Source organism: Nyctereutes procyonoides, unplaced genomic scaffold (assembly GCF_905146905.1).
Source record: "Nyctereutes procyonoides isolate TBG_1078 unplaced genomic scaffold, NYPRO_anot_genome, whole genome shotgun sequence".
NCBI classification, from domain to species: domain Eukaryota; kingdom Metazoa; phylum Chordata; class Mammalia; order Carnivora; family Canidae; genus Nyctereutes; species Nyctereutes procyonoides.
The window spans coordinates 11,685,996-11,698,060 of NW_026575051.1; the positions used below are offsets into that span (position 1 = coordinate 11,685,996).

The window sequence follows — 12,065 nt, forward strand, 5'->3', positions numbered from 1 at the left end:
ATTTGTTGGTTTCTTCTTGTACAAATAATCTGTTCTTATCCTTTGCCCATTTTCCTACTGGGTCTTTGTTTTTTTTCTTACTGATTTGTAGGCAATCTGGATATTAATCTGTTGCTAGTGTTTCATATATTTTGCTTTTTTTTTTCAAAATTGTATTAACTTTTCTGAACATAAAATAATATATGCATCCTGTAAAAAAAGTTAGAAAATTATGAAGATAAAAATTATCTGAAAAACCTTTGGAGAAAGAATCACTGTTCACATTTTGGTAAACTTTCTTACTTATATTTCTATATCCATTCATATATATGGCTCATACGGTATTAACTTGTTTATAATAAATCCTGGCTACAGAAGGGGATTTATATTTGAAGCACATTTGATTCATGTTGTTGTCATCATAAAGCTCATGAGAAAAGACAGAATTTTCCCAGGCTACCTCCTCAATATGTATCTCTCACTATGGAGAAAGATAATTTCACTGTTTTCCTTCTTGTGATGTTCAGGGTGATCTAGGGACTCTGGAGCACATCTTTCTTCTCTTCAGATCAGCAGTTCATAGGACTCTTTCCCTTCCTCACAATTGGTTATCTCTTAACTTTATGGACAGTGTCTTTCACTCTGCTAAAGTTTTAGAATTTTAAATTAGAATATTTTAAAACTTTTTTTAAAAAAAGAATTTACTCATGAGAGACACAGAGAGAGAGGCAGAGACACAGGCAGAGGGAGAAGCAGGCTCCATGCAGGGAGCCCGATGTGGGACTCGATCCCAGGACTCCAGGGTCACACCCTGGGCCAAAGGCAGGAGCTAAACCACTGAGCCACCCAGGCGTCCCTATTTTAAAACTTTTAATGGCTTCTAGGTTTTGGGTGGCTCTGTCCTTTTCCAAGATTATAAAAAATATTTCCCTGTATTTTGTAAATATTTTAAAATCTGTTTGCAGTTTCCTTATGCTGATGGGCCTGAGGCATTGCTCCAGCTGCAACTGTTTCTTCTGTCTCCACCTCACAGGTCGCATGGCCCTTGCTGTTCTTACTGGCTGGGATGTTACCCTTATCTAGCGATCTGTATCTACCCTGTGTCTTTACTAGAGTTTTAATTTTCTCGAGTTTATATTTTGATAGCTAGCATACGAGTCTACCCTTGTTTCTTTTTTTTTTTTCCTACCCTTGTTTCTTTCTAAACATTTCTCAGCCATTCTTGCGTGTTTTCTCATCCTCTGACTGAAGCTGCCTGTCCTGTGTTTTGTAAAAAAGACCTTTTAGGCATCGTGATAAGAATTACAAATAGACTTATTTGAAAGGGTGAGCCAAAGTTTGTGACCGTTTTTGCCCTACGGTCTCCTTGGTGCAGCGAGGAGCCAGAGGCAGTTAGCTGGCAGAGGAAAGGGGATGAGGGGTGAGCCTAAGGTGAGGAGTGCAGGTTGGGGAGCGTGGGGGGATCTTGGTGGAAGGGGTTGGGCAGGGAGTCAGGTGTGACTTTGGGGATGGGAAACGGCCATATCTCTTCTCTCTAAGAGAGAAGCTAGTGAAGACACTGGTGGAGCTGCTGACCAACCAGGTGGGAGAGAAGATGCTGGTGGTACTGGCTCTGCGCCTCCTCTACCTACTGATGACCAAGCACGAGTGGCGCCCACTCTTTGCCAGAGAGGGTGGCATCTACGCCGTACTGGTTTGCATGCAAGAATATAAGACCTCCGTCTTGGTGCAGCAGGCGGGGCTGGCGGTGAGTGGACTGGGCCTGGCAGGAGAGAACAATGGGCAAGAGGGCAGGCTGGGCACTGCTGACCTTGGGGAGGTGCTGTGGTGACTTAGACCAGGGAGGAGGCTTGGGATGGAAAGATACAGGTGGGTTAAGGGTGTCAGCTGGACAGTCTTGGAGATTGAGTGCGTGTTTGGACAAAGGGACTAGGATATTTTTAAGAACGACTCCCAGATTTAAAATGGAGCAACAGAGGGGATGCATAGGCCATTTACTTAGTGGGGGAATGTAGGTGGAGGAAAGCTATGGGGAGAAGATCTGGAGTTGTGCTTTTAGTTTTGTCGAATTTCCCATGTCTTTTTAGGTACCCATAAGTGTTTGGCTAGAGACTAATTTTCTGCATGTGACAAAGTAATTTTTTACCCTTTGATCTGAGTGATATCCTTACATAGAAAATACTCCCTTGCCAGATGTGGGTGCCTTGCCACCCTGGGCCTAGAGGATGGAGAAGGGGGGCCCCTTGTTCAGGGGAGCTCACAGAATTGGCTTCCTGACTACTCCAGATACAAGTGCTGGCTGGTAGGAGGTGTGGGCAGGGTGTGTTCTGTATAGCCTGGGGTCCCTGAGGGGAACACTCTCTGAATTAGTTCTGAGAATGGATTCCAGGAGTATAATGGCAACAGCCTGGACAGGAGCACAGGTCCTCTTAGAGCAGGCTGTTCCAGAGCGAGGTTGGGAGGCTCTTTCCTGTGCAGGGCCAGCTAGGTGATGCTCCTCTGAAGAGCAGCCAAGCATTTGTGTCTAGGCCATGTTTGCTCAGAGAATTCTGTACTGACCCTTCCAGATCACATGATCAAAATACAGCACTGGCCCCTAAATTCAAACACTTGCCCCGTAGCAGAATTGCATCATCTTGTTTATAACCTCAGGCTTACAGAATCCAGCTAATTGAGGAGAGGAGGGTAACCGAAGGGATAAAGCCTCATTATAAAGGTAGCATATGCATGGAGGGTTCAGGCCTTATAAGGGAGAGTGTCCTGAGAATTAGTTCTAATCTCTATCCCTAGCAGGTTTCTTCTCAAGTGTTAACCCTTTCCCCAGGGAAGAGAGCCTCCACTCTAATGGTATAGCGTTCATCTTCATTTAATTTTCTATATAGTACCAGCGAACAAGTTCAGAAATTCCAAGAATTTATTCCTGTAATTCCAGCCCCTCTTTCTGTGAGACAACCCAAGTAGTCTTATTGAGGAAGGTTGGCTACTGGCTTTGGAGGCTCAGGGACATAGGTTTGCAGTGTCGGCATATCAGTGGTGATTGAAGCCGTGGGAGTAGATGAGGTTGCCTAAGCAGGGAGTGCAGAGTGAAAAGGGGGCAGAAACTTCCATGTTCAAGGATTAGGCAGAGGAATTCCAGAGAGGCAGGCCAACCAGGACAATATGAAGTCCTGGAACTCAAGAGAAGAGAGGTTTTGCAAAGCGGGGGTGGTCAAGTGAGATGGAAGACAGTGTTAAGGAAAGCCTTGGAAGACAACTAGATGCTGTGGAAAGGTCCTAACCCTGAGAGGAAGCTGCGGGAGGGGACGGTCACACCACTCAGCCATTCAGCCTCGTTGCTGGCAGAGCGAAGTGGCAGGCTGATTTTATCATTGAGCCTCATTTTTTTCTATGCTTTCTTTGCTTCTCTCTCTTTTTGTTTGTAGCATTTGATATCCCATCATGACCTCCTTCATTTTCATCTCCTACTTGACCTACTTGGAAACAGCTCAGCTGCCCCAAAGTTTGGAGTTGAGAGTGAGGACCTGGCTCTCCTCTTTTTCTGCAGGGTGGCTCTGCCCACCACTAACTCTGCTTCCACATCCCCATTTCAGGCACTGAAGATGCTGGCCATTGCCAGCTCCTCGGAGATCCCCACTTTTGTTACTGGCCGAGATCCTATCCACCCTTTGTTTGATGCCCAGATGACCAGAGAGATCTTCGCCAGCATTGACTCAGCCACCCGCCCAGGCTCTGAGAGCCTGCTCCTTACTGTCCCTGCGGCCGTGATCCTGATGCTGAACACAGAGGGGTTAGCGCATCACCCTCCAACTCCTGCTAAGCCCCAAGCCCCACTACTGCTCTGCCCACATCTCATCTGCTTCACAGAAATTTCCCTTATGTTGTTATCTCTGGATGAAACATTGGTGGCCCTCTCTGACTGTTGTTAGTAGAGAGGCTGAGTGATTGGGGGTAGGGAGTTCCCCAGGGAGAGCAGGGGCACCCTGACTTTCCTTCCTGGGGTTGGGGGAAGTGACCTGAGGTCAGGGAGCTGGGTGTCCTGGCCTCAGAAGGAGCCCTGGAGCCCTTTCCTCCCTAGCTGCAGCCCTCCTCTTTTCTAGACTTGCTCTCTGCTTCCATTGCATTCACTCTCTTTCAATTTCTTCCCGGGTTACCGCCTTCCTCCCAGGTGCTCCTCCGCCGTGAGAAATGGTCTGCTCCTGCTCAATCTGCTTCTGTGCAACCACCACACTCTGGGGGACCAGATTATAACTCGAGAGCTGAGAGATACCTTATTCAGGCACTCTGGGATAGCACCGGGGACAGAACCCATGCCTACCACACGCACCATACTCATGATGCTTCTCAATCGCTACTCAGAACCACCAGGCAGTCCTGAGCACACAGGTACCATTGTGGATGGGGTGGTTCTTCTGAGGAATCAGGTGGTGCCAGCCTGTGGCCAGGAGGGCTAAGGCTTATATACTAGTACCTTACTGGAAAGATACAATGAACCTCTAGGAAAGGAGTAAGGGTTTTGGCACTCAAGTTAGGTCTTAGGTAGAACTTTCTGACGAAGAGGAGAAGGAGACTCTAGGATAGGTAGGGAAAATTATATATCTAAGGCCAGCATATGGGGTGTCTGGTTAGTTCAATCAGTAGAGCCTATGACTCTTGATCTTGGGGTTGTAAGTTCCAGCCCCATGTTGGGTGTAGAGATTACTTTAAAATAAAATCTTTAAAGCCACCATGCTAGGTAGTAGGGAGGTATAATTATAATAGCTTATATTTATTGGCTTATGTAACAGCAGAACTACCACTTAATAATAACAGGTAATTGTATGACTATATGAGATTAAAAATGTGTGTGTTTAACCTAATAGTGTTTGCCATACTAAACTTTATTTCCAGACGCAGCTAGCTATGCATTTGGGGCCAGAGAAGAAAATCCCCCACAGTTTGGTGCAAACTACAGACATCCTCCCAACAGGAGGAAAATTGGGGGGTGATTTTCTGGACCTGCCCAGTTCTCAGTTTGACCAACTTGCATGACTCCTCTTCATACTCATTTTTTTCCTCCCATGTCCGGGCAGCAGCACTGGAAACCCCTGGTGCCCCAGGCCAGGATGGGTCCCCTGAGCGCCTGATCCGATCCCTGGCGGGGGGCCCATCTGCAGAGCTCCTCCTGGGCTTAGAACGAGTGCTGTGCCATGAGGGCGGCCCCAGTGGCGCCATGAGGCCCCTCCTCAAGCGCCTCCAGCAGGAGACCCAGCCCTTCCTCCTGCTGCTGAGGACTCTGGACGCCCCAGGGCCCAACAAAACTCTGCTGCTGACTGCACTGAGGTGAGGGGCCTGTTGGGGCACCCATGCATCAGAGGCCAGGGGAGCTGGCAGACTGCAGGGATTTTGCTTGTCTCCATCCCCCAACCAGGGTCATGACCCGGCTGCTGGATCACCCCGACGCGATGGTCCTCCCCTGGCACGAGGTCTTGGAGCCCTGCCTCAACTGTCTCAGTGGCCCTAGCAGTGACTCTGAGGTACCAGAGCCCTGGCAAGTGCAGGGGAGGGAATGGCAGCTTCTGGGGGCATCAGCTACCTTGTGAGGCTCTGGAAGGCAAAGCGCAACCTTTTTGGGTGGGTCTGAATGCAGAGGGGTAATTAGGAAGGAATGACATATCAGAGTCCTGAGAACTGGGGCCTTGGAAGTATAAATTTGTTGGCTGCAAATGCATTTTAGATTCTGAGTTTGGGAGAAGCCCACATTCACCGATCCAAACATTCCTCACTCTCTACCCTTTAGGGTTTATGTGTTTTAGACCAAGGCTCAGGCACCAAGGCAGGCTCTTGAGAGCTTCGCCCTGGCAGGAAGAAGCATTGGGAGCTGTGCCTAGGCTCTGCCGGCTCTGGAGTCCCAGCACCCTACTGCTCTATCCCAACCTTTGGTACTCTCCTTTTCCTGGGCTTTCAGGCTTCTCCGAAAACTCATCTGCCACATTCTTTTTTCTAAACCCACCCCTCATCCCTTATGTGGCCTGCCTTTTGTTTCCCATATGTTAATCTCTGTGGCTCTGGGCTCAGATTGTTCAGGAGCTGCTCTACTTTCTGCACCGCCTGGCCTCAATGCATAAGGACTATGCTGTGGTTCTCTGCTGCCTGGGAGCCAAAGAGGCCCTCTCCAAAGTCCTAGACAAGCACTCGGCTCAGCTGCTGCTGGCCTGTGAGCTTCGGGACCTGGTGACAGAGTGTGAAAAACATGCCCAACTCTACAGTAACCTCACGTCCAGCATCCTGGCTGGCTGCATTCAGGTGAGGAGGCGTGTGGGTCCAGAGCTGAGGGAGAACATAAACCAGAAGCAGGGGAAGAGGATTCATTGTGGGTCCTCCTTTGGTAACCCTATTTGGCACAAATGGTAGCAAATCTGGGGCCACTTGTTTCCCCAGTCTTTACCCCACATGGTCCTGTTCTGCCAAAATGTGTGAAGAGAGAGGTTGAGTGTTTTGTTGCCCCTTGACTTGTTCTCCATACATGTTTCTGTATGTTCATACTCTTCCCTCCTCCCCATACCCCTTTTCTCCACTGTTCCCACTGCAGATGGTGCTGGGCCAGATCGAAGACCACCGACGAACCCACCAACCCATCAACATTCCCTTCTTTGACGTGTTTCTCAGGCATCTCTGCCAGGGTCTGTGCCCCAATCTGCTTTCTTCTGGCTTCCACCCCAGTATTTGTTTTCCCCGTTTCTTTCCTTTCTTCTCTCTCAACTAACTAGACTGTGATGGCCACCCCCTCCCACTTACCTCTAGGCTCCAGTGTGGAAGTGAAGGAGGACAAGTGCTGGGAGAAGGTGGAGGTGTCCTCCAACCCGCACCGGGCCAGCAAGCTGACGGACCGCAACCCCAAGACCTACTGGGAGTCCAACGGCAGCACTGGCTCCCATTACATCACCTTGCACATGCACCGTGGTGTTCTTGTTAGGTATGAACATGCTCATGTGCACATATGCATACACACACGCATGAATATTTTGATACGCCCCAGTATACATTCTCCAAGCACCCACATATGTGACTCTATAAACCCTATGCGTTAGGGACACACTCAAACCCATCCTGTGCAGTGAATAGATAGACACGTAGATCCACATTCCTTGTATAGTATAGACATTCTCACTCCCTGAGCCTGTTGACATGCTCCTCCTACTAGGGACAGATGTGCATGGTGTTGTGGGAAGTTGATAACTTTCTTATTCATTCTTTCCATGGGTGGTTGTTTAATGTATACTCTGTGCCAGGCACTGGGCCAGGGTCTAGGGCTATAAGGACAATTAGATATAGTACCCATCCTCAGGGAACTTGTGGTCTTGTTGGGGAGTTAGTCTGGAAAATCAGTAAGAGTAAGAAAAAGTGACGTGGACCCTGAGACCAAGTGAGAGGTGAGAGAAGTCTTCCAGAAGGAGACGTTAAATGAGTTCTTTCAAAGTAGAAATTAGCTATATAAAGAGAGGCAGTGGCTAGTCCAGGCAGAGGAATAGCATCTGTGTAAAATGGAAGTAAGAAACACAGTGATGTATTTGGGGGAAGTTTAAGTGACTGGCTGGAATGAAGGGTGTGTGTTGGGCAGCCAAGGTGGCTCAGTGGTTTAGTGCTGCCTTCAGCCCAGGGCCTGATCCTAGAGACCTGGGATCGAGTCCCATGTCAGTCTCCTACATGGAGTCTGCTTCTCCCTTTACCTGTGTCTCTGCCTCTCTCTCTCTCTCTCTCTCTCTCTCTCTCTCTCATGAATAAATAAATAAAATCTTAAAAAAAAAAAGAAGGATGTGTGTCATGAAAAATAGCAAGAGACAAAGCCAGAAAACTAGGTAGAGCCAGACCACAGAGTTTTGTAAGCTAAGTAGTTTGAACGCTATTCTGAAACTGAGGGAGCCACTAAAGGAGTTTAAGAATACAAGAGACAAAACTGAATTCTTTTCTTTTCTCTTCTCTTCTCTTTTCTTTTCTTTTCTTTTCTTTTCTTTTCTTTTCTTTTCTTTTCTTAAGTCACCCTGGTGATTATGAGAGTTTGGGTTGAAGGCCAGAGTTGGAAGGTTTATGTGGTGGTCTCGTTGAGAAATGAATGTTTTCAGGATGCCTGGGTGGCTCAGTGGTTGGGCGCCTGCCTTTGGCCCAGGTTGTGATTCCGGGATTCGGGATTCTCTCTGTGTGTGTCTCTCTCATGAATAACTAAATAAATCTTTAAAAAAAAATGTTTTCAGTTAGGCAGAGGGAATGGAAATAAGGAAGGAGTAGCAGACAGATCTCAAGTCTACAGGATGCGCCACTGACATGAGGGAAGCCATGAGCCAGAGAAGTCACATAGTTTAATGTGAGTACTCTAGTGAGATGGCAGTTTTCTTCCCTAGAGGACTGTAGGAAGAAGAGCAGACCTCTGTGGATAGATAATGGTTCCATTTGGGCATGTTGACTTTGAGGTGCCTATGGGGTGTGATATGGAAACATCTGCTGGGTACACAGCATGAAAGCTGAGAGGAGCCATCTAGGGTAGAGATGTGAATTTGGAGTCATTAGGGAATTGGTTTTTGGTTGAAACTATGGTTTTTTTTTTCTTTTTTAAAAGATTTTATTTATTCATGAGAGACACAGAAAGAAGCAGAGATAGAAGCAGGCTCTCTGTGGGGAGCCTGATGTGGGACTCGATCTCAGGACCCCAGGATTACACTGTTCCTGAAGGCAGACACTCAACCACTGAGCCATCCAGGCATCCCGAAACTATGATTTTAAATAAAGTCACTTTGGCGGAAGATAGAGCAGAGGCTCTGGGGAAGACTAACACTTAAGGAGGCAGCGGGATGGGGGTCTGAGGAGGAAGTAGTGGGTTGAAGTCATTTTTTTTTTTTAATTTTTTTCTTTATCTATTCATGAGCGATAGAGAGAGGGAGAGACAGGCAGAGGGAGAAGCAGGTTCCATGCAGGGAGCCTGAGGTGGGACTCGATCCTGGGTCCCCAGGATCACACCCTGGGCTGCAGGCAGCACTAAACCGCTGCACCACCGGGGCTGCCCGGGTTGAAGTCATTTTGAACAAAGACCAAGGCCCCAGGTCTAAATGATTGTTTTTCCTCTCCCAGGCAGCTGACTTTGCTCGTGGCCAGTGAGGACTCAAGTTACATGCCGGCAAGGGTGGTGGTGTTCGGAGGTGACAGTGCCAGCTGCATCAGCACTGAGCTCAACACGGTGGGGACCCTGGTGCCCCTCTTGACCTTACTCCCCATCTTTCCATCCCAGGACCTCCTGGGAAGGATCCAGTCCCTGGGAGATTCCCACGTTCCTTTCCCCGGGCAGGCTTTGCCTCCTAAGCAGTGAGAGCAGAGCTCAGCATGCAAATTTACGTGGTTCCGTGGGTTTAGGACAGAAGTAAAGAGCACACACTGTCACAGGATTTGGTTGCTGTCAGTAGTTCCTCCAGCCCCACTTCTGGATGTGATAGTTCTTTCTCCTCCCCTACCCCATCAGGTCAATGTGATGCCCTCCGCCAGCCGGGTGATCCTCCTGGAGAACCTGAACCGTTTCTGGCCCATCATCCAGATCCGCATAAAGCGCTGCCAGCAGGTGGGGTTGGGGAGAGGCCGGGCTGGGGATCATGGGGTAGCATAGGGTCTTCATAGTGATTGCATTCCCCAGCATTTGCGTGCCAGGCTCAGGCCACACATCTTCTTGGGGATGGCCTAGGAGCCTGTTGAGTTTGAGTGTCTCCAGGGAACTCAGGGCATGAGGCCTGGCTTTTTTTTTTTTGCAGTGCTTGTTGGCTGGGTGGCTAAAGTAATAGACAAGTCTGTGCATGTTACAGGGCGGCATCGACACCCGGGTTCGAGGTGTGGAGGTCCTGGGCCCCAAGCCCACTTTCTGGCCACTATTCCGGGAGCAGCTGTGTCGCCGTACATGTCTCTTCTATACCATTCGGGCACAAGCCTGGAGCCGGGACATAGCAGAGGACCGCAAGCGCCTCCTCCAGCTCTGTCCCCGGTGGGTGGAGCAGGCAGTGGGCTGGCCAGGTTGACAGGAGGGAGGAGAGGTTAATATAGTAGGAGGACACTGTTAAGAAGTAGGCAGTTGGGAGGGGCGCCTGGATGACTCAATTGGTTGAGCATCTGACTCTTGGTTTTGGCTCAGGTCATGGTCTCACCATTAGGTGATCAAGCCCCACGTTGGGCTCTGTGTTCTGTGCGGCATCTGCTTCAGGTTCTTTCTCCCTCTCTCCACTCTCTCTCTCTCTCTCTCTCAAATAAATAAAATTTTTAAAAATGTAGGTGGTGGGAGACTTCTGCAGGAGTCTGAAAGGTAAAGCGGCAGTCAGGACATAAGGGGAGTGTCACAGAGGTGACATGTGTGCTTATGTCAGCAAGCTGGTTAGGGAGCCAACTATAGTGAGAGTGGGAGCTGATTACACTTGAGTGGAGGCCTCAGAGAGACCTGTGCCTTAAAGTCTTGACCACTTACTCCTTCTTCCCAGACTCAACAGGGTTCTGCGCCATGAGCAGAATTTTGCTGATCGCTTCCTCCCTGATGACGAGGCTGCCCAAGCACTGGGCAAGACCTGCTGGGAGGCCCTGGTCAGCCCCCTGGTGCAGAACATCACTTCCCCCGGTAACCATCCCGACCCTGGGCCCCACTAACTAGCCCCTTATAATTATTCCCAGGGATCACCTGAGTTGATTCTCTTGGTCCCTGTATTTATCCCCAAAGGCCTATCGCCTCAGTGTTTCTCTCCTTCCTGCCCTAGGGACTGCTCCTTGAGCCTCTAGTATTTGAATCTTCTCCTCCACCCCACCCCCACCCTGTTAGCACACCCCCAGACTCCAGGTAAAGTGAGCCTCAGCCTGTCTGCCTCCCAGGCCTTTCTGTGTAATTGGGCCTTCTCTCTCCTCTTCCTGGGCTGCCTGTCTCCCTATTTCCCATCACCTGTTTCTGACCTATCTTCTTTTAGATCCAGAGGGGGTGAGCTCCCTGGGATGGCTACTGGATCAGTACTTGGAGCAAAGGGAGAGCTCTCAGAACCCCGTGAATCGAGCAGCATCATTTGCCTCTCGAGTTCGTCGCCTTTGTCATTTGCTGGTGCATGTAGAACCTCCACCCGTGCCTTCTCCTGAGCCATCCAGTCGGCCGAGTAAGTCCCAGCAATGGCCTGTTCAGCTAAGAACCTGGGCAGTGGTGGTACCTGGCTCCTCCCCATCTTCGATCTTACTCTTTCCGACTGCTCTGCTCTGGGCCTTTCCAGAGGTCGGTACCCAAGACCCTTAGGTTCACTCAGGGGCTGAGACAAAGCCGCTTCCCTTGCCCTCTGTTTCCGCAGTCGGTAAGAACAGTAAGGTCCGGGATCGGAGCCCCGGGCCCTCACCAGCTCTTCCAAGCAGCAGCCTGAGGAACATAACCCAGTGCTGGCTGAGTGTGGTGCAGGAGCAGGTGAGTCAAGGAAGCTGTAGTCTGAGGCGGAACGGGGCTGCTAGGCTACTGCAGCTATTGTTACTTCTCCTCCTTCCTCAGGTCAGCAGGTTCCTGGCATCAGCCTGGAGGGCCCCTGACTTTGTGCCTCGTTACTGTAAGCTCTATGAGCACTTGCAGAGAGCAGGTTCAGAGCTCTTTGGGCCTCGGGCAGCCTTCACACTGGCTCTGCGCAGTGGCTTCTCCGGTGCCTTGCTACAGCAGTCCTTCCTCACCGCTGCCCATGTGAGTACCACCAGCCTCCTAGACAGCCAGTTACCTGAAGCGAGCTCTCCTCTTTCTCTGCCTTTCACCTCTTCTCACTCCCCACTTTCCACTGCTCCACTCCCTCTTCATGCTTGGCCAGTCCCCTTTCTGTTGCCCCCCAGATAAGTGAGCAGTTTGCCAGGCATATCGACCAGCAGATCCAGGGTGGCTTGGTTGGTGGAGCCACTGGAGTGGAGATGCTGGGGCGGCTTCAGCAGCACCTGGAGCCCATCATGGTCCTTTCTGGCCTAGAGTTGGCCACTACTTTTGAACACTTCTATCAGTGAGTACAGGTCTGAGAGGTAGGGAAGGGGAGGCCTAGAATCTGGAGAGGGTGAAGATTTGAATCTTGGAGGGAAGATGGGGTGGA

General features: G+C 49.8%; 1 protein-coding gene across 3 annotated transcripts in view; it reads left to right on the forward strand.

Annotated features, from left to right (window-relative positions):
• CUL9 (cullin 9) overlaps window positions 1–12,065 on the forward strand; it is a 39,667-nt gene that overhangs the window by 7,281 nt on the left and 20,321 nt on the right. For 2 of the 3 annotated variants that reach the window (XM_055329806.1, XM_055329808.1), the window contains exons 9-24: window positions 1,519–1,726; window positions 3,570–3,766; window positions 4,145–4,362; window positions 5,049–5,298; window positions 5,387–5,492; window positions 6,034–6,261; window positions 6,548–6,638; window positions 6,760–6,931; window positions 9,079–9,184; window positions 9,464–9,559; window positions 9,798–9,973; window positions 10,461–10,594; window positions 10,935–11,114; window positions 11,301–11,410; window positions 11,492–11,674; window positions 11,818–11,978. In XM_055329806.1, coding sequence (XP_055185781.1) covers window positions 1,519–1,726; window positions 3,570–3,766; window positions 4,145–4,362; window positions 5,049–5,298; window positions 5,387–5,492; window positions 6,034–6,261; window positions 6,548–6,638; window positions 6,760–6,931; window positions 9,079–9,184; window positions 9,464–9,559; window positions 9,798–9,973; window positions 10,461–10,594; window positions 10,935–11,114; window positions 11,301–11,410; window positions 11,492–11,674; window positions 11,818–11,978 — 2,616 coding nt within the window. The remainder of the gene's footprint in view (window positions 1–1,518; window positions 1,727–3,569; window positions 3,767–4,144; window positions 4,363–5,048; window positions 5,299–5,386; window positions 5,493–6,033; window positions 6,262–6,547; window positions 6,639–6,759; window positions 6,932–9,078; window positions 9,185–9,463; window positions 9,560–9,797; window positions 9,974–10,460; window positions 10,595–10,934; window positions 11,115–11,300; window positions 11,411–11,491; window positions 11,675–11,817; window positions 11,979–12,065) is intronic. The other variant, XM_055329807.1, reaches the window with a different exon arrangement.